Genomic DNA, 27143 nt, shown 5'->3' with positions numbered 1-27143 from the left:
TATCGTGAGAGATCTGAACAATCCCAATAAGGCCTACGTAGCTATGCACTGTTTTTATATCCCCGATACTAAAATAACTGTTGGGCTGGGCCGACTAGGTACTCGTAAATTAGACCCTATCTAGTTTTGTACTAATACGACAGTTGGTATGGGCAGATTCTTAGTATTTTTTTTCAATCGAACTGTCCAATTTCTGGGCGGTTTGCCCTTCGGGCCTCTGAAGCTACCTAACGAACCTAACCTACCTACGTTTTTTTCCCTAAAGTCTTATGTTTTGCACGGACTTCACACTAAATCAATAGGTAGGTAGGTTAGGTTCGTTAGGTAGCTTCAGATGCCCGAAGGGCAAACCGCCCAGAAATAGGAGCCCCGGTCGACTCAGGGTAAGAGGGAAATGCACTCGGAAATATCGAGTATCAAAGTAGCTGTCATTAGGCTTTTTATACGTAGCTATTCTGAACACTGGACATATTGACTTTCAAAATATTGTCATTAGGCATTTTGTACAAAGGAATATTGATTTTCAAAAATGAGATCGTTCGATTAAAAGTGCATTAGGACATGCATCTTTAGGGATTTCGTACATTAGACATTTTGATTTTCGATGTTCCCTCTTAAGGAATTTCGTACTTAGGATATTTGATTTTAGAAATTTTGCTACATAACCAATTAAATCACCCCTATTTTCCCACCCTCAGGGTAGGATTTTTTTTTCTAAATTTCTTTGGAACCCGATTCCCGCCTCGGCCACCGGTGGACTTGGTCACTTTTTCTTTAGTGTATGTTATCTATTACAGTTTATAATTTTATATATAGTAGTGTGACTACTTAAAAACACAAATCAAAAAAAAAAAAACATAAAATAATTTGATTTGTTGCCTAGTTGGTTACACATTATTAATCGTATGTAAAAACCAAGTGGCGACGGTGACAGCTGGCTTAGACTCCATCTTTAGGCATATTATATCTTTATCTATGATTTAAACGCTAAATATTCTTACGTATTTTTATTAATTACACTTGTAAAATCGGTCTACATTGGTCATTTTGTCAGTGATTGTATACCTATTAACATTAAAGCACAGCTCATAAAAAAAGTATTCGATTTACAAAATAGTACCTACATAAAACAAAACATGCAATACATTTGAATTGTTTAATAATAATAATGGAAATAGTCACATTGCAATAATAACACAATGTAGGGGAGTTATTTATAAGTTTGAGTTAACGATATAAATTAAAGTCTGTATTTAGCGGCGCGCAGGATAGGATACTTGTCGCCGGTGCACAGCCCGCGGAAGTCGTCCATCGAGAGGTCCACAATCGACACTCCACCGAGGTTCTTAGACCTGCAAACATGAAACAAAACATTTTTAAATTTCATTTACTACTAACCCGCAACGTCCCGCAAGATTTTGCCCTAGCGTACGCAAAAGTAAACAAAAACACGCTTGCTTTCTTCGCCAGAGACACCACGAATGTTAATAGGTACAAGAACGTACATTCTTACACAAACTGACTGTCTCGCGGTAAGCTCAAGAAGGCTTGTGTAGTGGGTACTCAGACAACGATATATATAATATACAAATACTTAAATACATACATAGAAAACATCCATGACTCAGGAACAAATATCTGTGCTCATCACACAAATAAATTTCCTTACCGGGATTCAAACCCAGGACCACCGGCTTCATTGACAGGTTCACTACCCACTAGGCCAGACCGGTCGTCAAAATGTTAAGTAAGTGTTTTTGGGCAATCCCGATTAGGGCTGTCAACTGTGAGCACAGTATTGTGCCCAATTTAATGGGTTCGAGGTGGGTTTTTGGTCTGTTATCGTACCCTATTAGTATCAATTAGGCGCAGGCGTTTGAAGAGCACTATTAACTAGTTATTCGGATTGACAATTCGATTTAGAGAGTTTTTATTATGTTTACCCAGATAATAAATTATAGATAAATGAACTATAAAACCGTTGAGATAACCAGTGAGTATGAAGATTTTTCTAACATGGCTATGTGCAATGTGCAAATACCTTTTTTGGCGTTTTTCTACACTGAAGTTTCTTTACGATCTTTGTTAAAAGCAAACCTTCTAGACGACTGGTTTTCTTAGAGTTGAACCAAGAGAAGTCTGCAACGATTTTGATAGCACACGCAGTCCAAGTGTATTTTTTAAACGTCAAACTTCTATGAAATTATGACGTAAATGACACTTGTACTGCGTGTGCTATCAAAATCGTTGCAGACTTCTCTTGGTCTTTAGCTCTAGCAATATGTTTTGAAAGGTCGTATAGGAGCATGCTCTGTAAGAAAATGCCAGTGTTCTTATATTAGTCTGGTTCTAAGCGATAGATTCGGAAGATATTACGACGCATATTTATTACTTATTACCTATGTACATCTTAAAACAGACTGCCTTTATTTGGTGACAGCCGACTCATATACGTAATATATTTTGTGATTCCACTTACTTGACATATGTCGCCTTCTGTCCAGCAGTGTCGGGGTCCTCGTAGCTTACCCACAGACCGCCCTCGCCGCTGTCGTCGGGCAGACGGAAGGCGTAGGTTCCTGTAAACAGAACAATATCAAGGTTTGTCGCAGAACCCTCTACACTAATAGACTAGGAAACAAATCCCGAGAGAGATCGGTTGACGTTGACGCTTACGGCGTCGAGCATGAAAAATGTTTCAACACTGCACATTTGCCAAACTTTTGCGATTTTTTTTCTCCGCACTGTAAAGAAGCGTCAGTCGAGCGCGTTCGCTCGGAAAACTTGTTTCATTCGGCTTTTTGATGGCGTAAAAGCAAGCGTGGACTGACACGGACACTCAAGACGATCAATCAAATATTATTTGGGAATATTAGGTAATAAAATAAATACAGACAATTATTTAAAATATTAAATAATTATATTCACAATTGATTTAGAGTATTTAGACGCACTTAAAAAATAAAATAAAATAAGAAATGATATGATTTTAGTGGCAGTAGCATTTTTCGGAAATTTCTAACCGAAATAAGCTCAATGATTAGAGTTCCGTAGTCAACTAGGAACCCTCATAGTTTCGCCATGTCCGTCTGTTCGTGGCTTTTATCCGACTCCGACATCGTTACCTAGTGCTAAAACCTGCAATTTGGCATGGATAAATCATGCATGGCAAGTATGCCCACCCCCGAGCTCAAATTTCACATACAATGTATGCCCCTCTGGGGCCTCTGCCCCCCCCCCCCTAGGCCTCCGGCGATATCAACTTGCCCCTCCCTAGTTCACTGACTGGCTACGCCCTTGGTAGTGGTTTTCAAAACATATTATACTCAGGATGTCCAACATCATCCAACACTAAGGTCTCACAGTCTATGTCTCGCTTGCTCCTTTATCAGATGGACTACAGGATCCCAAGTTGGTGGTAGAGAAAAGCCATCTTCCCTATTAAAGTTTGGATATTTCTTAATCTCAATGGCATCGCGCAGCATTCTGGGTGTGTATCGCTTGTCCTTAGCAAGAACCAGAAGAGAGCAGAGAGAGAGAGAGAGAGAGAAGAGAGCGTTTTATTTCATGTGATATTATCGCGGTAACCGAAGACAATATTATGACAATTTTTCTTTAAAATAATAAGGTGATCTTAACCCGCCATTCCCGCCAAAGTGCAGTGCAAAAACATATACTACTCGTACTTACGGTAAAGTTACCAACGATACCTTGCTAATGAAAATATATAAATACTTAACTAAGTAAGCTATACAGCAAAAAAATATCATTTGAAAATTGACCCTAATATAAAATTCACTATTGACAATCTCTCTACACAGTGGCCTCAAATTTAACGTAAAACGGGTGCAAATCGGAATTAGAACAAATCGTCCACAAGAGGTTTTCCCCCGAGGCAAACGATTCACTCTGACCTCTACCGTAAACAACGGGTGAGATTAAAGCAAACGGCTCAGACCGACTTTAAGAGGAAAGACAGTCACCGCGCTTTTAGATTTATAGATATTGGAATAGAGTAGGTACAGATTTTTCACCTAACTACCTTTATACATGTTACGGGTAATGTAAGAAGGTTTATTAAACTCAAGTTTACCCTATTCAATATAACTAGTATTACCCGAGCCTTTTGAGTAAAGTCCGAAAATTTAAACAAGATTATAGTATATTTCAAACTGGAAGGGTACGATGATAGATGTCATCTCCATATAATTTATAACCTAAAAATGCCAAATGTCGCAAAATTGTATTGAGTTCGCATCTATCATCGTACCCTTCCAGTTTGAAAAATACTATAATCTGTATTCGGCGTTTACCCATACACATCTAATAATGTAATGTTAGGTGTTGCATCATCAGATCATCACTTCTGACATTATTCTCTCAGTGTTGGGTAGACCAAGCCTTTTGCCTAAAGCCCGAATGTAAGTAAACTTAAGTTTGGGTAAAACACGAAAATTAAATCAACTTGAATATGTATTCGGCATTTACCCGTATACATCTAGGTCTACCCCGGGAGGGTAATGTCAAAAGTGATGATGCAACATTACCCAGCTAGTGTTGGGTAGACCCAGATGTGTACGGGCAAGTACGGGTAAAAGCTAAATACAAATTAATATTGTTAAAATTTCGGACTTTACCCGAAAGGCTCGGGTAATACTAGTTTTACCAGGGTAAACTTGAGTTGAATTAACATTCTAACATTACCCGTAAATATACATAAAACACTTATATAGCAATACACATCTACTCATTAATAAACCATACCTACTACTTCTACAAATTTACCAGTAACCTTTCGCATGCTTCCATAAAATGTTGGTTGTTCAAAACATAAACTTAATGTTGACAAGCTTAAATTGAATGTAGGGATGCATGGGTGGGTCATTTTTATTTTATTTTATTTTTGAAATAAAACTATGAAAACGGATTATATCGCGTATATTGAATTTATACTACATCCCGACGTTTCGAACTCTTTTCTGTAAAGAGTTCGAAACGTCGGGATGTAGTATAAATTCAATATACGCGATATAATCCGTTTTCATAGTTTTATTTCATGAGTAACTATCGCGGTAACCGAAGACAATATTATTTTATTTTATTAGGGGGCACAGTTAAAAAGGTGCCTTTTGGTAATTAATTATTGCACGTCTTTTTATTTTATTTTTAGCTTTAGTTTTACTGCCTGCGGATTTTAGTTAAAGTTTTAGTTAAAAATGTATGGATATTGTGAAAAAAATTGTCTCTTTATGAGTACTTTCTTTTTAATTTATTGGCTCTGAACCTTTACCATTCTATTTCGAGCCAATAATGGTATATCCTTTTAGCTAAAGTTTAAATAAAGAGACAATACATAAATATACTTCGCAGACCATACAAAATGTAACAATATTTATATGAAAACTGAAATTATCCGGAGGCAGAAAATTAATTCCGATTACAAAATAATTTGAAATACTGTTTATTGGCATTATTTCGTAACTTTTTATAACTGTGCCCGAAGGATAACTAATACTTTTTTTCTCCATACACGACTGACCCACCCAAATGCATATGTGTCTGAATCATTAGCTGGACTAACAAAACCTATCAAGTCTTTAAGTGATTATGTCCGATCAATCGATCTAACAGGAAAAAAACGACCTCATCGTTCGATCGATCGGACTACAAGGAAATATATTGTCCTATTGATTCGATAATCGGGTTACAAGAACTTTAGAGTTAGATCAATAACAGGAAATAAAAAATTGGTGGCCCGATCGATCGGACCAGCCGATTGGACCACGTGGACTACTCGTAATGGTCAGTGCCAAAGCATACCAAAGGATAACAGATATTACGTAAATGGTGGAAATCTTCTAACTTACGCTAAATAAATATATTTAAATTAAAAGTATTATGTGTACCTATAACAATGTTTGTGAATGTGACATTACGTAAGCAACGCTAGTGCAAAACTTGCAATTTTCTTCCAACACATGACCAACACCACACAATTGTGTTAATAGCAACGGCAAGCGAGCATAACCTCCAAAAACTGAGTACCAACCAAACACATGAGATATATCCGCGTCCTTCCTCAAGCCCAGCTCTGAAAATTTAAATATTGCAGCTAATTCCCAGACTTTGCTAAGAAGCTTTGTTACTTTAAAATAGTAACCATTTAAGCTTAACCGAGTGAAAAACTTTTTAAGTAACGATTTAAGCTTATGCGTCATTCCTGAGGACATCGTAAAGTAAATGTATTTTAAAGCGTAATTATCTTGCTATTACTCTTACAAAAAATTAATTCCGATTACAAAATAATTAATACGTACACATGTATGTATAGTTAGTTTGAACCTCCTTTTTCTTAAAATCTGCATGGTGTCTCTATTTAACCATTAGTAGATAAGCAGTGATTCGAAATATTAAATACGATCGGCGATGGGGTGGTTAAACATCAATATATCCGTCCCTTAAGGAGAGCCCAGAAGGATTTGTGATATCTTTTATTTCCACCAGATTTTCCGATGAGTGAATTTATATAATACAAGATCATAACCTCTCTTTGAAGAAAATCAAATTGAAAATTGTTCGCCGTAATAAAACTTAATAACGCAAATAAGCCTACTCGCATTGGGCAAGTTTGAACTTTGAACAACGTGACAGCGCCAGACGGCAGCGCTCGAAACTTCCGTTGCCGGAGTAGACAGGCTCTCCCATTAGGTATGTTATGTTATGTGTAGCTCACAGACATATCTTAATAGACATTATATGTGTCGCGATTGTAAGACAAACAAGCTCCGAAGTCTCCAATCTCCTCTCCTGGATGGGCGGAAGACGTGTAAATACATACAGGCATTTGAACTTCTTTATTTGCCCATTTAACGCGATATGAAAGTTAACGACTAGCTCAACTAAGGAAAAAAATTAATAAACACTAAAGAGGCTGTCAATACCTAAAACGCGTACACTGTCTGTTTGTATCGGAATAAACGAGATAGCACTATCGCATGTTACTGGGCCTGGGCATTGGGCAAGGGAATAAAGAAAACGATTGAAAATAAAAATAATTGGATTATTTGTGTAATACTCGTTAGCGGTTTAGGTATAAATGTTTAGAAATTTTGATTTTAATTGCAGACCCATAAGTCAAAAAAAATTAAGACAACCGTTTAATGGTTACTAAAACAAAGTAAGTAACATCAATTTCAATAGGACATTGGGTGTTCCCCTTAATCGGCTTGAACTTGAACTGCTTGAACAAATGACATTTTACGAGTCAAACTTCAATAGTAGGTAATCAGCCGATCGGGTAGCATCATCCGAACCGAAGCGATACATACAAGCCGATTTGGCATCGACAAATGCAGTAAAATTATTCCAAATCGACGGCACGCGGGTTAGGAATATTTGGTTGATCTACCCACTGAGACATATGCCTGTGGTATGGCTCGTAGATCAGATTAGTTAAAAACACGACTCATGTTTATTAGGTACTTACCGAAACGCTTGCTAGGGTCAGTGACCTTTCTGAGGTGAGGCTGCATGCCCTTCTGGTGGTTGGGGTTGATCAGTTTAGCGCACACCTCGGGGTAGCTGAGAATACCCTCTTTTTTGGTGTAAGGACCTGAAAGCAAATAAAAAAACTTACGATCAACGCACAAAGGCTAACTCCCTTATTCATAAAACTTAGTAACCTATTACAAACTTCTGTTAAATTTTGTCAGACACAAATGTCAAAATGACGATGCTAAGATTATCAAGCGCTTGTTAGACTTAGCAGAAGTTTACGAATAACGCCATAAGGTGTAACATTTAATCGTATCGTAATATTAGCTTTCCTTAAATACTAGAGCCCATTTCTAGAACGTTATTACTGTTGTTAGATTAATAACCCATAAATTTTTTAGTGTGTTGTCATAGCAACCCATACAATTTGGCAGTTTGTGGACTAATAATATTAGTCTAATATCGTCCAAGAAATGGGCTGCCCCAGGAGCCGATTTCTCGAACGGTATTAGTCTAAGTCTTTCCTATCACGGAACAATGGTGTTCCGGACTTTTGAGAGGCACGCGCGGAGCCGAAGCCAACACGTAGAAACCCTTTTGACACCTTAATGAAATGTAAGAGGTACACCGAGCGGACGCTGCCGTTGCCCTTGCTATGGGACGCACGCAGAGGCAGCACTCGCCAGGGTGTAAGGACTATTGAGATTTGATAGAATCTAAAATGAATTAGGTTATTGGGTGAAAGCGATGGACTAAGTACTGAGCTATGGGATAAAAAACCGGATGCCTGCCTAATAAAACGGTATGCAATTTCATTTCCGGCAGGCGGTGACTCGCCCTCACAAGATGGGCCCCCACAAAAAGCGCCATCTAAGATGGCTCAAGGGCAACACCGGTGTGAGCGGCTCAGGGGTTTCGAGAGGTGAGCGCCGCTTTCTACTTGCACCCCTGGAGCTAAAGCTCTGACGATTCCACTCTTGCCGGCCGGCCAAGGCAAGCCAGAGGCAAAGAATCCCGAATTCGGGTGACAGAATTCCCCAGGAACCCTCACTACTCCCCAACAGCTCGCCACAAGCTGCCCTACGTTGACTGATTGCACTGGGTAAAACCAGCGGACGATGGCTTCGTCACATCCCTACGCCTTAATCTAATATTATTAGTGTGTTGCCATGGTAACCCATACGACTTGACAGTTCGTCGACTAATAAGTTATATATATCGTTCGAAAAATGGGCCCCAGCGGTCGTAGTACGGTCGCATTTTTATCATCTGTCACCATGCCTGTCACGTTCTAACAATTAAGTATGTAAGTGCGAAAGTGACAGGCATAATGACAGGCGATAAAAATGGAACCATGCTGCCATCGCTGTTCTTACACTTGAATTGTGGGTCTCATATTTCCCCACAACATGAAATATTCGAAGTACTCGTAATTTCGGACAACGCGATCCTATTTTAATACAGACTGTTTTTTAAGGGCTTAGGATATTCACATCGCAAAATATTGTATATCCACACAAAGTATACACGGTGAAATTTTATCGGTGATCAGGGACCAATTTTTCTAATTCAGTCATCGATCACATTTATGTAGCACTAACACAATTCTAAGTTATTTCTATCATACTGAATCCTACTTCCCTATCCCTACAATAAAAATATGGTGTCCATTTATCCAGTGGTTATAAATTTTATCGATATCATTAACAGTAATTAATTAAACGGTGAAGTAAAATGCATGAGATCTAGTGTATTGTATACACTATTTAGGTTGGTAATTAATGTTTTTAAATTCCTGTTCACCGAATAAATTTCATCACATAGGAACGCAGTTCAACGCACCAGCTTCACCGGGTCCGTCTGCGTGGAGGGGAGGCACGCCCGAGATTTCGCTGTCACCGTCGAGCTTCCATGTTTGGGCGTAGGTGGCGATGCCGAGAACAATCTTGGTGCTGGAAGCGCCATGCTGGAGCCTGATGAAATAGCATAGGAATAGTTTATGAGCTGTGGCACTCTATAAAACTGTTTACAAAAAAGCAACTTGAAAAAATACTCCAAAACTCGCTTATTAAAGACAATTAGTAATCAATGTAATCGGTTCTGCTTTTCAGTTTCACTGCATAACTTTGTTTGCAGCGCCATGCCGTAATCATATGAAATGTGCATTAAATGGGGAGCGGGTGCCAAAAGCATAGTGTGATAAGGGGTCGCGGTTCTTCTCGGCGTAGACTGTATAGGCATAATCCTTGGGTTCACGATCAACTTGTAGAAAAGTTCATGTACTCGTAAACCCACGAGCCGCGACTCACCAGTATGAAACAGCAGAGTCCGCGTTCAACAGGGGGTTGCGGTTCTGCGGGGCGTAGATGGGGGCGGTGTAATCAGCCTCCTTGGGGTTGCGTTCAGAGGTCTCGTAGTCAAACGCCTGCAGGTTTACGATGTCAACCAGGTTGATGATAGCGGGTACGTCAAAGTAGACTGGAATAAAATAAGTTTTTTTAATAAACGTAATAAATTATCCTCGTATTTTGTTTATGAAAAGAGATGTATTAGCTCTTTTGATAAAAATATCCCATGTAAAAGGGGATGAAGCGGTAGACAAACAAATGATCAGGCGATTACTAATTATGTTCGTAATGTAGGACCTGTAACGATTGTTATTAATAAACTTTCCTTTTCATTTTCATTTTTTCATTTTTAGGTAGGTATCGTGTAGAAGCATCCATAGGTAAGTGTTATTACTTTGAAGGTCATTCTTTACATTAATTCGGTCATTTTCTATAATTTTATTATTAATATTGCCACCGAGAACAATTTGTATTAAATATTAAATACAAGGTGTATTCATTGTCCCGTTTTCATTGTCTTGACTATACCTACGTGTCATATTTGTCATACATAAACATCCATCTGGATTCGATAATGCCCCGAGGTCTCGGAGTTATCGGACCGTGCTAATAGCGACCATATGCCGACTTGATTGACGTTCAGTGAATTCAATTTAATTGAAGTGGTCACTGCGTAATTATGCCCAATCATTTTCGGAGACGACTGAGATGCAGCTGATAGTGCAAGGTCCGGGTAAATAGAATTGAATTGGAAAATAATACGTGCATTTGTGTGTGTACACAGTTAAGGAATTGATGGATTTGACATTCGCTTAAATTTAATTTAATTGCCAGTTTGGTGCAACCGACCCTAACTCCGCGAGTAAAGTAATATATTACTGTAAGACTGTAAGAATTTGTAAAAAATGTGAGAAGCACATGTCCTTGTCAGATGACGAACTGCGCTTTATAACAAATGTACCTTCACGTCATGTCATCTCACCTGACTGACATGTCATGTTGTGTACAGACTTACTAGAGGAGTTAACGTTGGGCAAGACGGTGATAGCAAGCTGCATGTTGGGCTTGACGGCAAGGGCCTGCTTCAGTTCGCGGACGAGCGCGGTGAAGCCCTCGCGGTGCTCGGCTTCCTTTTCGTCGACGGGCGTCGTACCGAAAGTCTTCTTGATACCGTGCCAGACGGAGCCTGCGGCAAATGTTGCTATTAATAATAATATCACACAACAATTCATAAAATGACCAATCCAAAACATTGCACACATGAATAAATAGGACAACAAAGTACCAAAATAAAAATTGTACGAAATCACAATGTCGTAAATATTGTTTATATCCAGGCAAATGACGAAATAATTAAAGAAAGTAACAGAAGTACGAATAAACTATAAGCATTTTATTTTATTATCATCCTCAATTTTGCCACGCCAATGAACTTCCAACTGACTTGCAGTCTTAACGTATCTACCTAATCCTATTAAGTTAAGATTACCGAGTTAGATGCTCGATTCGTATTCGACAAAGCAATCAGGCTTTTCACGGAGAAACATAAGGATTATCACTGGTTCTATTACTAGCGACAACAGTACCGATAATACCCTGTATTAATAAATTATTATATTTCGCTTACAAATAAAACTGTTGTTGGATACTAGGATATTCTCGTTAAGGTCGTACGCCAAAAAATATCTAAGTGGCTTGCACGTAACTCTAGGTTTAACCGGTTGACACCGGGTTAGTGGAATGGTGCAAGTGGCGCTAAGTGGAAAAGTTGGATTAGAGCTTGATTACCAAGCTACAGACATATAAGATGAAGAATTGTGATCAAATAAAAGTTTATTAACCCCTGTGTAAGAGAAACTAAGAAAACTAGTTCTAGGATTGCCGTGTACCGTTAAAATTTACATTTGCATTGGTAATTACCATGGCAAATTTGCTCATTAGCAAATCTTTTTTTCGGTAGGCGAATAAAACTACTTAGAGCACCATACATATACAGAAGAGAGAAATAAGACATTCTTCTAGATCTTAACGATAGCCGTATATATATGTGAAACTAACATGCGGACCCAGACTTGAACGCTGTCACGGATACTGGTCTTGGCGGGTTCATGTAAGCACACGGTTTAGTATGTAACACATATATCGTTAGTTCTAGTACTGAACACGCCAGAAAACCGTTGCGATGTTAAACGCAAACGGGGACCCGGTGACGGTTACACGAACCCCAACACAACCGCGAACGCTATAAATTACACGGGTACATTGGTTGGCGTGTAACACGGATATCAGAGAGCCGTGGTCGACACCATGCTGCTCATCCATCAATAACGCTCCAGGGTTCACAGTCGAGTCTCACTAGCCCCGATTGCAGGGTGAACTTACCCCAGGTGGAACGAATCTTCTTGGGCTTAATCCTAGGGAACTGCCAAGCTAGGTCGATGCCGTCGAAGCCGTGCTGTTCAGCCAGCAACACTCCGGAGTTCACGAACGCCGTACGCGCTTGCGGGGACTCCAACTGCAAGCACACGTATACACATTTTAAGTAGTTACCAAACTCACGCTTCTAAATAGTATTATAGACCAACGATATAATAGTGGTATGGGAAATAAGACATACTATTTGAGATTTTACCTACTTGGAGCGGTTAAAGGTAACACCCGCTGTAACTAAGAACACTTTTATTCCTTCTCTGAATATACATTAGTTTCGCGTTCTGTTTTTCGGCGTTATTCCAAGTGACACATAGCTTAAGTATATGGTTGAGTCAGACCCCTTAAAGAAGCCCCCCTAAAGACCGTCAATTGTTAAACAACAAGTTTAGGCAGCGGCTCAAATAGCGGATGTCACATCTAAATTGCTCGTCTCAAACGATTACAATTATTTAGTATTAGTATCGCGAGACTGATATAGGTTTACGTCTGCGATCAGTTTCGTAGTGGTTTCATTATTACTTAAGCTTTCCAACATCCCTCTTGCTATAAATTGTGACTAAGGAGGCCAACTAACGGATCAAAGACGAACACTGCGCTGTTATTTTGACTCCTGATATAAACAGTGCTGACATGAGATTATTTATTATGTTAATATGTCCTAATATGTAAAGTGATATATAAACATTATTAACACCAAGCTAAATTCATATTAAACATGAGGATTCCTATTATTCTGTTGTAGGTGGAAACAACAAACATCGTGCTCAATTCAGTAATAATGGCGCTAAATGGTCTGAAGACATGACACGCTCGACATCCTATAGAATTGCCGATTCGTGACCGGGTTGCCAAACACATTTGCCGGGACACTTTAGCTAAATAAGATACTTATGGCTTCTAGGGAATTATGCTGCCGATTTGACACAACAACCGAGGCTTTCTTTTGGTCCGAAACCCAAGCTAATCTGAAATTCAAAATGACCCGAGTATTTGAATTACTAAGTGCCAGTTGCACCAAACCGCCTGTCAGCGTTAAAACGTTCGTTAAATTTTATTGTATGGGAAGTTTTATAGTTCACTGCTGAGTGACGTTGATCAGTCTGTCAAATTTAATGTGGTTGGTGCAACTGGCCCTTAGTACTTTAAAACCGGCTTTAAAACTTTTAAAACGTTTTCGTCTGACAAGTTTCAAACAGTTGTAGATAGTCTTATGTTAATGTAAAGCATCGATATGTAACAAGTAAAATATTACAGGAAAAATATAATCACACCTCTGCAAAGAAGTACAACGATGTAGCAAAAAATATATAAAGCCTACGAAAAGCGTTGAAAAAGAACACCCACTAATAGTCTTGAGCATCTGATCGGTTCTACAGATATAAATTTGAAATGTATTAATGTATTCTCTTTAAGATACGGCATCGTAAACGAAGGCTGAGCCGAGTCAGCTCTCCTGGAGCGTTAAGAAAGATTAAACCTCGGCGGCTAAATTTAAATTCACACAAGCGCCTAAATAAGGAAGCGTATGATGCCTCTTGCATATTTATGGCATCTTCTATTACGTGAATTTGGATTTACCGCGCCCCGACCACGGAGTTTTCGAATGGGTGCATATGTAATGTGTTCCTTTTTAATAGTATTAAAAATCTTCTGCAATGCTTTCCTAATACGATTTTGATGTAGAATTAGACCAAGTAAAGTCTGCAACGATATTGATAGCACACGCAGTGCTAGTGTTATTTATGCCCTTATGCGTCATAATTTCATAGAAGTTTGGCGTTTAATAGTATTTTATACAATCGTGATATGATAGAGAACTTTTCAGTCGGGTACCGTGATTAAGCAACGAAGCTTGCTGAGTTGCTTAAGTAACGTACGAGATTGAAAAGCTTGATTATATCACTATTGTATACAACACTTTTTCTACGAGACAAAAAAATAATACTTTCCACTAGTAGAATCATACCACCAAACCAAACCAAAACCAAAAGCATACAGCTAAGATACGCGAGTTGCCGCAGCCCGCGATACCTTCATACATACGCGTAAAATAAAATGTTTTTGTTGGCCAACCAATCACAAAGCAGATGCGACGCAGCAGCGTGTTTAAGTAGGCTAATTTGCATTGAATCGAGTCTCCTTAAACAAGAAATATTTTATCGAAATGTATGAAGTTCTATTTTCAAAATTTTTATAATTGACTAAACCGTACCTATCGATAAAATTCTTATGCTTGAGTCGGAAGTGCCATAGATTATCCAACGTTGAAAAGAGTAAGGTTTTAGTGTTGCATGTGAAGTTGATGAATACACAGATCATACTCGACGAGTAGAAAAAATAACACTTGCACTCTCCTGTCATTTTACCCAACCTCTTGAGCCTAAAATATTCATGGTGACCAAGGGCCTGACACTTTGATAGAGAAAGATAGTCTTATTGCGATTCCTATAAGAGGAAAGAGAAAATAGTGTCATGCTTTGTCCTTATTACCGACCGGGTGTAATCATAGGTAGGAGGCGATGGCGAAATACCGAAATTTATAAGAGCGAAAGAGAAAAAATCCTATGCTGCCCAAATTTTATATGAATATTTTTTTCTCTTACCTACCCCCGGTCGCTCGGTGGCGCGTCTATAACTACTTGTATATACTATGTCTATGATTGTGATTGATGAATTCGAGTATTGTATTGATAATATAATAGGAAATGTAAATAAGTAATTTTTCTTCTTTGAAAATAAACTAGTAGAGAATGTCATATTATCTCATTAAACTGGACAACAATACATGGAGGTATGAACGTACATTATACAGGTTGATTTTGTTATGTCTGACCATACTCTGAGGGGTGAATATGTAGGTCCTACTGAACAAATTTTTACTATAGAACCAACCCCAAAATCGCGAAAAAAAATGTACTGTTCTATAGAAAACATTGACTGGTTTACCGAAATGTATGAGACGGCAGATTTTTTGTTCGCGATTTCGGGGTTGGCCCCATAGTAAAAGTTGTTCAGTATGACCTACAGCATATTCACCCCTCAGATTTGGTCAGAGATAACAAAAGAGTTGCGCCACTGTACATACAAACATGAACGCTGAAAACAATACACTTCTTTTCTTGGGCAGTCGTGTAAAAACCTAAATTTTCCAAAAATATGCACATGACTAATACCGACACAATGACAGATTACGAGTCAAAGAATATGACCAATTAGGGAAATTGACGAATCAAAGATTTTGATGGCATTGACCAATTAGGGAAACTGACAAATTAACGAAAATGGCGAATCAGGGAAAATGACCAGTAGTGCACTAACTCTAACAAAATCAGCCATTATGTGAAGTTTTTCTTTTGTTGAGATTACAGGAGAAATAAAGATTAAAGTAAAGGGATGAGTTACCAAAGTATTGTACTTGGCGGCGTCTTCGGTGTCAGCATCGCCTCCGACGGACAGCAGCACCTTCAGGGCTGGGAACTTGCTCTTGAAGTTAGTAATCGCTCTGTAGTTGGCGTGCGAGCGGTCCACGTCCAGGTTCTCATTCAGGGGCACCATCTTGTAGGTGTCAGGTTGGATTCCGGCGTACCCGTACACCAGGTGGGTGCAGAATGACAGCGCGGGGTCCAGGTCCAAGGGCAGCATACGGGCTTGAGCTGGATAAATACATCCCTCAACTGTTTTACAATGTAGTAGTGGCCTGTAGCCATACCACAAGTTGATACTATTGACGTTTACATTAGCGACTGTGTAAACTCGATTGCAGTCCATCTCGCACTGATGAATTAGTGCGATAGAGGGAATGCGATCGAGTTCACGCAGTCGCTAACGTAAATGTCAAATGCCAACTCGTGGTAGCCGTGTTGGTCTTTTGTTCATTGAGCGTCACAATGGCAACCAGAAAATTTATTTTAAAGTGTTAACATACTACACCCGCACACTACGGGCTGTAGACTGATACTTCTTATTTAATAAGAAGTATCCAGTGGTTACAAAGCGCAGGTAAGTCGACACATAAGTAAAGATATCGAGCCAACTCATTGCAAGTAGCGTTCGAGTCGCTTACTCTCGCTAAGCAATGGGAACACACGGCCACTTATCCGTGTGGTTCCTGGCAAACATCATTGAATGCGCCATCGGCATCGCACTGCCTAATTTGTATGCGCTAATTTTAGTACGCGCAATTTGGTGGCCATCGCCAATGTTTACCTTGCCGAATCGAAATTTACTCTCGACAAGCATAAGTTGCGTTTGTGACGACGAAATGAGCGACAGACCAGAGATAAAAAACGGCCTTGCAATTCTCGACATTTTTTTTCTTGTAAATAGGCTTCATCAATAAAACATTGAAACAATGCGCATATTACGAAACTAGGCTAGTTTTATTTATATCATGGCATGATTGCCATGATATAAATTCGATAACTTATTCGATCAGACTCACAATGACTGTCGATGAATTGCAAGGATATGTCATGGTACCTATATGTATATTAATAATACTGGAGCGGTTTGTCAGAAATTTGTTCAGCACACGTGGCATACAGTGAATGCTGACAACTTCTATGCTTGGGTTGCATTGGACGGGTTTATAAATAAATTACCAACATTAATGAGTGATCACCCAATCACAATAATATTGTATACTTATATCAAAAAAAAGTATTCGAACGCCAGGATGCCAGTAAGTTCAGCTCAAAGTCACGTTTTCACGGACGTCACACTAAAGCAATAGGTAGGTAGGCTAGGTTCGTTAGGTAGCTTCAGATGCCCGAAGGGCAAACCGCCCAGAAATTGGAGCCCTGCGAAGCCGGGCTCCGTCTAGTTAAGTTGTGAAGGAAATGTTTTTGGAAAAGAAAGTGCGGTGACACCATGGTTAAAATAAATTACCCGTAGACTAGCTCACTGGCGAACACGGTTTAGAACGGTGGGTCTACGGGGAAAAAAATACCCTTGGATCCACTGTGGTACAAAGCAGTAGGACCACAGTTAATACGCGAATTAAATATGCATTTAAACAATATTGTCATTATTACAATTACGTTTCTGGGCCAGAAATGTCACTGTTGTCAGTTGACAGATCATATCCATAACAGTTTCAAAACCAGAAATGTATTTAAATAAATTGATTAATTGAATGATTGAAGCGCTGGTGGCCTAGCGGTAAGAGCGTGCGATTTGCAATCCAGAGGTCGCGGGTTCAAACCCAATGAGTGTTTCGGTACTTATGTACGAAATATCATTTGAGATTTACCAGTCGCTTTTCGGTGAAGGAAAACATCGTGAGGAAACCGAACTAATCCCAATAAGGCCTAGGGGTTGGAAGGTCAGATGGCAGTCGCTTTCGTAAATACTAATGCTTACGCCAATTCTTGGCAATCGAAGCGGATCCCAGGCTCCCATGAGCCGTGGCAAAATGCCGGGACAACGCGAGGAAGATGATATAGGTACATATATGTATAGCATGAGAACTTTTTTGGCGTAGGTTCTTAAGTTATTTTTGTTTATTCTCTATCCTGTAAAATTTGGTCTAAAGCCTAGGTTTTGATATAGGACATCTGATTTCTGTTTTCTGTGCCTTTTCAATAATATATATAATTTCGTATTATATCAAGACCGTTCAATATATTAACCAAGCATTCAAAGCTACCCGCATTGGTTGAATGACTGAAATTATAGCTTGTAAAGTCATCCCACTGATCCCTCATCTATAAATTTCAGTTATCTGAGAAAAAAGCAATGAAAACTTTGTTAGTGTGTATAGTTTAGTTACTTACCTAATTAATTGTTTAAGTTATGTCTGTAGATTACATTGAATAAACTATTAGGTATTCGGTCATTTTGCAATTCAATAAGTGAGTACCATGGTACTCACCCAAAGCCATGGCTTGGGTATAGGATTTGAAAGTGAGTACAGTGATTCCATTTGGCGAAACAGAATTTAGCACTAGCGGCCGAGCGCCTGTATGCATGGTAAATTCCTTTCAGCTTGCTTGGGGTAGGCTCAGCTCACCTCACCTGCTGCTTCCATATTTGCAGTGATCGGATTAGGTAGTTCAATTAAGGGTGAACATGCAGAAAATGCATGTAGAAAAATTATTGTCGAACAATGTTTCGACCATTAATATAAATCGAAGAGGGAGGAGAGAGGCCTATTTTTAAATAGTTTGCATATATAAAGGAATTACATAATGACATATATCATTAGCCAGTAGGTAGGTACCTAATGTAAGTAGGCACTCTCTCTATAACATTTCCAGCGATGACTTGGTCCTTCGGCAGGACGCCACGTACCTACCGCCGTGGGTGTGAATCTAGCAGGACAGTTAACGAAGAACGTCCTATTGTTCCTCTGATTAGCCACTTACCGTTACCGACGTAACCGACATGTAGTTTTGTTCAGTGTACCTTGTGGTAAGTGGCTAATCGAGAAAACAATACGGGAATGTACAATCACCTCCAATAATATCTTACTTAAGGATGACTCACGTTAGACCGGGCCGTGTCCGGGCCGGAGCTTCCGGCGCTTCGTTTTCTATGGAAAGCATCACGTGATCACCTGTCATGTCATAGAAAAGTAAGCGCCGGAAGCTCCGGCCCGGACACGGCCCGGTCTAACGTGAGTCATCCTTTATTTGACGAAGCGCGTAAAAATATAATAATATGTCGCTCGCATGGTTTGGCAAATGTGTCGCTTAACTTCAAACTCTGGTAAATCCCTCTCAGCAAATATCTACCCTATTACCTTTCCTTAATACCAAATTCGCATAATCTGACAGATAGATTTACCCGAGTTTGAAGTTAAGCGACTCAATTTTTTTATTTATTTATATGAAACCGTATAAATTATTTATCTGAAATTAATTTAGAATCCTTGAGTTACACGAAAATGATACCAAACTGACCAAACTTAACCACATAACAAAACTTTATTTTTTACAAATTTTACCCCCTCTTAAGTCAAAATTTTGCCTCAAAAATTCAATTGGCTCCCTCCCCTTCCTAAATCAATCAGTGAATCAAAAGGAAAAACTGCAAAAGGAAATTCCATCATCATTATTTGCCGTATAATTATATGAATCAAATTTTCAGTCTTACTGTAGTCTAAATTTTGTAACCAGTCACAAAGTATTTGTTTACATACGTATACATTTTTCGAATAAATATTCAGCTCCCCATTTATTTTATTATATACTAGCGACCCGCCCCGGCTTCGCACGGATTAAACAAAACCTTTACAAATAATAAATTAAAACCTTCCTCAAGAACTACTCTATTGATAGGTGAAAACCGCATCAAAATCCGTTGCGTAGTGACATTTCCTTTTCTAAAATTGACATTATAATCGAATCCAAGTCTGTCTAAAAGTTCATGTCTGTAACCTTCAATCTCCCCTGACATGTCAATGCAGAGCATTAGAAAAAGTAGTAACTACAAAATATATTGGTAACTGTAAAATTTAGACTACAGTAAGACTGAAAATTTGATTCATATACCGGGTGTTTCCTGTAACACGAGCAATAAATTAAGCTGTAGGCTGTACTGCTCAAACTGACCAACATTTGTTCAGCATTTTTTTAATATTATGAAATTTTTTGATTACACTTTTTTCATACTAATTAAATATTATTATTGCAATACATTGCGTCTTAAAATAAACTTTAAAGTGTAATAAAAATCAAAACACAAGTTATTTTTAAAAGTTGCTGAACTAATGTTGGTCAGTTTGAGTACAGCCTACAGCTTAATTTATTGCTCCTGTTACAGGAAACACCCGGTATAAATATAAATAGTAATAAAAGTAGGATCTTAATTCATGTAAATTAAGGATAAGACCTCTATCACCAAATAATTTAATATCGGAATTTAATAACCCAACTACCTACTAAAGTGAACACACACACATACATACACACTTAGCTTGTAATTTTGTTCTTTAGTTTTAGGTCTTAAGATACTCAATGTAACATAGTTTACATAGTTATACTCAGATCATTTAACAATGTTCTAATTAATTAAGTAAGTAGTTACCAAATGGAAGAGTGAGGCTAAAGTTCCTTTTGTATTTTCAGCTAATTCTTCAGATACAGCAATTTTATATTATTATTTTACGTTTTACGTTATTAATTATATATATCCTTGTCTGAGTACCCATAACACAAGCCTTCTTGGGCTTACCGTGGAACTTAGTCAATCTATGAAAGTTGACATCAACATTTTACGAACTACCCGCACTTGGCCTTGTTTATCAACTTGAACGTTTTCCATAGTATTTCACACTAGGGATGTTACCCGGTCGACAAACAACTTGGTTTTTGAACCGGCGATATTTGTTTTTTTGCGGATAAGTATGCTTAAACCATTGTCCCGATTGAAATTGCTGTTTTATATTTCAATGGCCTTCCGACCTTTTATACTATAGAACCGACGATCCGTATAAAGGATTTTAGGATTATGCAGCTCAAGCACCGTCCTTGAAACGTGCGTGGTAAATTTAAAAACTTAGTTATACGTGATTTTAGTAAAATATAAATACTTAAATACATAGAAAACACCCATGACTCAGGACCAAATATCTGTGCTCATCACACAAATAAATGCCCTTACCGGGATACGAACCCAGGACCATCGGCTTCACAGGCAGGGTCACTACTAGGCCAGACCGGTCTCCAAACTTTAGCCAGTCTTCTCCGAGACCACTGGGAATCCCATTTTAGTAAACAATAATGAGTCAAAAACCTTAAGTGTAAATTTGTGTTTTTCTAGTCGTACTTTGGCGGCATGACATCCTAATATAAAGAAAAGAAAATATTTATGATAGCTCTATGAATCATATTGTAAATTGATTACAAGGTACACTTGTTCCCTTTGGGGGTGACATGATCCCGGAATCACATCTTCCCCAAAGAAACAGAGAAAGTCTCCCCACACATAGTAATTTAAAATTGTAAAACGTGCCGTACCCGAAACTTGTGATCACGTATTTCAATGTAATCAAAGCTAATCATCACTTCAATAAACAACAAATAAAATAAGCACACTAACTAACAGCATTTCCATCTCATTCTATTAAATAAATCCAGTTAAAACCTACCGAACATAAATTTAAAATAAAGTTTACAGTGTCCCCTAGGGATCGACCCTCCCCTCCTTCCCTAGCGATTTTTTTATTACATGTCTAAAAAACTTGTTTGGTTTAACATTCGCAACTGTTAGCTCCCAGTGAAGTTGTATGTATGCTCCGAGTATGATGTAACGGCCGTTGAAATAGGTATGGCCGATGGCCGCTAAAGCAAATGTTTATTATCTGCCTTCCAAGAAACTAGAATGTTATTTGTTAACGTTGTTATCTTATTGACTCGTTGATATAAGGTCAAATGACATTATTTTCCTCAACGAGATACATAACTGGAGGTTATCATTTTCAATATTATTACTAAGTTTAAAAAAGTAGAACGATAAATATAAAATAATGATTAGAAACCAAATAAGTACGTTCCAGTTTTTACAAAAAAGTCTGTAAATTTTTTTTTTTATCTAAGACACTTTATTAATAGGTAAGTACGAATGTACTTTATGTCCCGATAAAATGTAACTTGTCAAAAGGAATCGTAAGAGCCCATGCTCGAGTGGTCTACTACTAGTAGTAGGTAGTCACCGTCACCGAAGAGGTTCACTGTCCAACTTCTGGCTCCATCATCAGATCAGCTCGATGGTACCAGATGGATACTGTTTAGTCATTTGTTATACAAAATCTTGACAAAGCTAGTTAGCTTTCTAGCGTTTGCTACATATTAAGTATCTCCTGAAATAAGAGTTGCTGAATCGTAGCGTCCATCATTATATTATGTAGTGTAGGTACATTAATCATATACATATATTCTAGTATTTTTATTTGTGTATTGTATATGTACTTTATCAGAATTATTAGTTGTTTAGTTGTTTTCCATAGTTTTAATAAATTCCTTTGTTCTCCATACACCATTATTACATGTCTCTGTTTGGCCCGATGGTTGACTGGTAGAGAATGCCATTAGGCATTAAGTCCGCCATTTGTACACTATTTTTATATTTTGTGCAATAAAATAAATAAATAAACAGCACTCGTGGCTAACAAGCGAAACATCACGTTCTTGGGTAAACTAATGACCCGGTCAATTAGTCTAGGCAAACTAATTACTTATATCTACCGACTTGTAAAGGAAAGTTACCCTCGCACCCTCATTACCAATACAAACTGAACTGTGAATTTGTTACAAAAGTAAACGAACTTGAGCTGAAATTGTTCGTGCTCATTACATTTCTTTTCTTTTAGATAAGTGTTGTATGACTTGAATTTATTGTTAAGAAAATATTTAATAACTTAATTTTTGTGATGTTTTTTATGGGTAGACCTGCTTTTCGCTTGTGACTTCTGGCATGTCATTAGTTCATTACATATATTTTATAAGCAAAAAAAGTTATTTATTGTATTTTTTCGCAATTAACTAAGTACCTCTCAGGTAACAACTGCGGCAGTATAACTAAATACTTTACCTATACATAAAAACTTACTTGAAAATCTACTTATAGCGTAGCGCTAGTTATGGAAATTGCTAGGCCAATGTCAGTGACCGTTTGTGTAAATTGATTTAATTTAAGTAAGTAAGTAGTAATCTATGATGACTAACGTTTTACCTTAAATTTTGTTTATATTATCGATCAATGATTATATCTAAATTGCTTTCTAATGTGGTTCTTAAGAAAATATTCCTAACATTTGATGTTTATTTAGAGAGCACTTATCTAATCTTTAACATTTATAAAATAGAATGCCACCAATGAGTAGATATCAATTTAAAATACAAGTAATTCGTTTCAAAATAAGTCGCACGGCATTAATTCGCCTTAAATTTCTCAAATACCTACGCGTATAGGTATCGATACTACGATAAGAATTGACCGCCACGATGATTTCATGCATATAACCATGATTCCACACATAACTAAACATTCGAGCGCCATGAAGGTAGGCTGTCAAATTACATGAAAAAACTTCCACATGTAGTAGGTAGACAAGCTATCTTAGACTTATCGCTCTCAACGCCTCCAAATCTCATACATTATTCATGGTATCTAAGAAGTTTGAGAAGAGTTGCGCTACCTGTTTTGAATTCAAACCGAACAAAACTCTGTAATTGTATTCTTACATGTGCGTGCGGGAGATTAAAACGCTTAGCAGAATGAAAGATATACTTACAATCCCTGACATAGCTCTTGCTGTCGTAGTAGCAGACAACTTTGCCGCCGGACGTGACCGCGTTGGCCACGGCCACGGCGAGAACCGCAACGAGGGTGAACAGCAGCATGATGTGAGAGATGACTGGTCCTGATGGCGCGCCGGTGCCAAATGAGACCTGAGCGCGCTCGACTAACGAGACCGGTTACTTACGCGCAGAGTTGGGCAAAAATGAACTTGAATAAGATTAAAAATAAAAACAGAAATTTTATTCTTCTTCCAAACGATTTGAATAAGAATAATTCTTGCACTTGTTATTTTAGAATAAAATGAAAATCATGAATGAAATGATGAATGAATGAATCATGTTACTTTTAAATGAAGAATAAAATATGGAATTATTATTCCAGATGTAGGATTATTCTAAATAACGTTTTATTCAATTAATTATTCTTATTTGTTACTTTAGTTTAGGTAATACCTACAGTCAGCCATTGAAGAGTTTTGCTATCTACCATCCGATCAGATTAGGTGAACCGTACCTAATGATTAAGTTATCACATAAAAAGCAATACCAAGTCTATGCGGCAGTAAATTTGTAAGATTTTATTACTTAGAAATAGGTATAAATTAGACAATAAACTACTATTATACCTCTATCAATACGTAATGCCTATTCGGTACCTACGCAGGCTACATTTTTATTCCAGAAATATTATTATATTATTTTGACGTGAATAAAATCAACACGAATTCTTATTCAAATAATGATTTTATTCTTGAATGCCCAACACTGCAGTTACGCGAAGGTCAAAGACTAACGATGACCGCATCGCGCCATTTCGGCTAACTGCTTGTTTTGTTTAACGAATACTTGACCCTAAGTCATTGCCGATAGGGTAAACATTAATTATGACAACGTTCACAGATAATGTTAACTATTCAGTTCAGTCAGCGACACGGAAAATTCTAAGGTCATAAGGTAAGGTAAGGTAAGGTAAGGTCTGCTTCATTAAGGGGCTACCCGAGGTTTTCATCGATTTTTGACAAGTCTTGAATCGTATATCTTACTTTTGCACTACAGAGTTATAAGACAAACGGATATCGGTTCTTCAATCTTTTATCTCCATTTTTGCTTACCGGATTTTGAAGGAGATGAATACTTACTTATTTATGATTTTGTTAAACATTGTTTAAAAAAACACTTTTTTCGTATCTCGATTGCTGTGAAAGATCTTACATATACGAAATCTACATATTTGGGTCCGTCTATGACGTCTCTAAAGATTTGTCTAAGGTTTTAATTTTAAACTAATTAACACAAAGTTCTGGCCAGAAAACCAGTTATTTGGCCTAAAATTGTTCAACTTTGATGCCAAATATCTCGAAAACAATGAACTTTGAACTAAATATGGGATACTATTTTGCTTAAAGCCGTTGTTGTTAATATGATAAGCTACAAAAAACATGAGAAAACTAAGGTATTCAGATCGAAGGTCATTGGGGCATGGGATGCCCTTAAAGAATTCATTTCTCCTCGTGGAACAATTTCCTATTTATGAAAATCAAATTTAACATTTTGCTCTAGTTTAATTACCTTGACTTGTACTTTTGTATACATTGTTTTAAAAATATTGTAATTTATAGCTTAATTTGCTATTGTTCTACAAACTGAATTAATAGTATATTGTGATACAAGTGTGCTTAGTTGGTCACTACACACGAGGCGATATTGTGCGCGCGAGCTGTAAGCGAGCGCGCTTTAAGAAAGCCGATGTCTGTAATGACCAATGCACACGCGTTTCATACGACGTTTTTCAACACACTTGCGAGGAAAACAAGAAAATTTCATATTAATCAAATTTTAATTGTAAAAACAGTAAAAGTCTAAAATCTGTCATACTGCCGGCCGCCCCTCGCCCCGGCCGCGGGCGAGCATACCGGGCCGCGACAGGCGGTCGGGCGCGCCGGTGCCCGCCAGTCCGACCAATTAAAGAAGGCTCCGTTTCCATGCATATTATTAGCAATCAGTTTACCTTCGGTAAACTCAGTCGGATAATATAATGAAAAAAGCACGAGTGTTATAATATACTGAAAAAGCACGCTTGTTTAATATTTAATAGGATTATGAGCCAAAAATCGGTGGAATAAAAACGTTGTTTTAAACAAGTGTGTTGAAAATGTTATTTTCATCTCAGCAGCTCGAACAAGCCTACTTTCGTCACTCCTTGGAGTGAGGAATACAATAAACACTCGCAAGAAAAACCAACTTTCCTCTCTTGTTGCACAAATAACTATTGTCAGATACTTAGTATCTGGCTGCCTTAGAGCGTTTTCATATTGTCCGATCCGATATCGGATGTAGGATCCTACATCCGATAGCCGACATCCGATAAAATGCTTCCGATAGTGTCGGATCCCACGTCCGATATCCGACATCCGATAAAATGCTTCCGATAGTGTCAGTCCGTCATGACCCAAGTGAAACTACATTTGAATATTTGTTAACGAACCTTTGCGACCACGACGAGTTAAACCTGCGTCGAAACGTCGAAAATAAAGGTAACAATAGTTATTTGTGCAACAAGAGAGGAAAGTTGGTTTTTCTTGCGACTGTTTATTTTTAGTCCCGAGAAAGCGAAAGATTCTAAAATTGAATCACGAGCGAAGCGAGTGATTCTAAGGTAGAATCTTGAGCGCAGCGAGGGACTCAAAAACACGAGATGTAAAATAACTTTGCTCTCGTGTTGCACACATAATTTTTCACCTCAGTAGTGAGAACATATTAAAGGTTAAAATGTATTTCGAATTACACAGAATAAACAGAAAAAAAAAGTATTATAATATGTACGATACGATACGATACGATACGATGCGATACGAGACCGGACCGGACCGGACCGGACCGTACCGTACCGTACCGTACCGTACCGTACCGTACCGTACCGTACCGTACCGTACCATAAAAAAAATGTAATAAAAGTATGAAGTTCATGGCCTTCACTAAATTAAAAAGCTACATTGTTTCACTCCCTGGAGTGAGGAAAGTGCGACTTTCCTCACTCCAGGGAGTGACGAAAGTAGGCTTGTTCGAGCTGCTGAGGTGAAAAATAAATTCGCGATAGACCCAGTTATAAACCTTATAGTAAATAAGTATATTTAACTCCAAACAAACATTCATTAAAATAAAAGGCCATTAGTTGAGGCGGGAAATTGTTTTGGTTTAGGTTAGGGACAATGACTCAACGACATACAGCCAAGATTTTATAATTAAAATAAATATATAAATATAAATAAATACATTGCATTTAAGTATAGTCTAGTGTATCAAGTGTATGGCCTTTTTCAATTGCTCGTATCGTTTAAATTGCTTGTATTTTGATGAAAACGAAAATTACTGCATGTACTGTATTTTTTTAGCATTAGAAAGAGAGTAAGCGATCACATCATGACGTGTTTTTTTATTGAAAACGTCAGTCACGGCAAATATGTAACAATTATAAATTATATACGATCATTTACATTATTTTGCTTAGTTATTAATTTTTAAAAGCATTTTTAAATAAAAAGACACGTCAAGATTCTTTACTTTTTTCTAATGCTAAAAAAAGAAGTAGGTATAGACACAAGTTCACACGAACAACTTTCCCGCC

At 37.8% G+C, this 27143-nt stretch overlaps 1 protein-coding gene across 4 annotated transcripts; it reads right to left on the bottom strand.

The window, feature by feature from the left end:
• Window positions 1–994: 994 nt before the first annotated feature.
• Window positions 995–23679, bottom strand: LOC134754336 (chitinase-like protein EN03). Of its 4 annotated transcripts, none has more exons than XM_063690607.1 (10): window positions 23512–23679; window positions 15678–15949; window positions 12225–12357; window positions 10858–11028; window positions 9804–9972; window positions 9337–9467; window positions 7487–7612; window positions 6050–6091; window positions 2480–2579; window positions 995–1352 (listed from the first exon to the last, which is right to left on the bottom strand). In XM_063690607.1, the coding sequence occupies exons 1-10, from the start codon at window positions 23618–23620 to the stop codon at window positions 1241–1243; spliced, it is 1365 nt and encodes a 454-aa protein (XP_063546677.1). In that variant the 5' UTR covers window positions 23621–23679; the 3' UTR covers window positions 995–1240. The 4 variants fall into 4 exon arrangements, with proteins under 4 accessions (XP_063546677.1, XP_063546678.1, XP_063546679.1 ...); XM_063690608.1 differs by having other exon boundaries at window positions 15678–15928; XM_063690609.1 differs by lacking the exon at window positions 6050–6091.
• Between the last annotated feature and the right edge of the window lie 3464 nt (window positions 23680–27143).

Source organism: Cydia strobilella, chromosome Z (genome assembly GCF_947568885.1).
Source record: "Cydia strobilella chromosome Z, ilCydStro3.1, whole genome shotgun sequence".
In the NCBI taxonomy this organism is placed as follows: Eukaryota; Metazoa; Arthropoda; class Insecta; order Lepidoptera; family Tortricidae; genus Cydia; species Cydia strobilella.
This window is presented reverse-complemented; position numbering and strand designations above follow the sequence as displayed.

Coding starts and splice junctions, on each gene's coding strand:
- LOC134754336 (XM_063690607.1), bottom strand. CDS start 23,620: ATGCTGCTGTTCACCCTCGTTGCGGTTCTCGCCGTGGCCGTGGCCAAC. Junction 12,358..15,677: donor CCGCCAAGTACAATACTTTG/GTAACTCATCCC, acceptor GTGTGCTTGCAG/TTGGAGTCCCCGCAAGCGCG. Junction 11,029..12,224: donor GAAGATTCGTTCCACCTGGG/GTAAGTTCACCC, acceptor CATTTGCCGCAG/GCTCCGTCTGGCACGGTATC.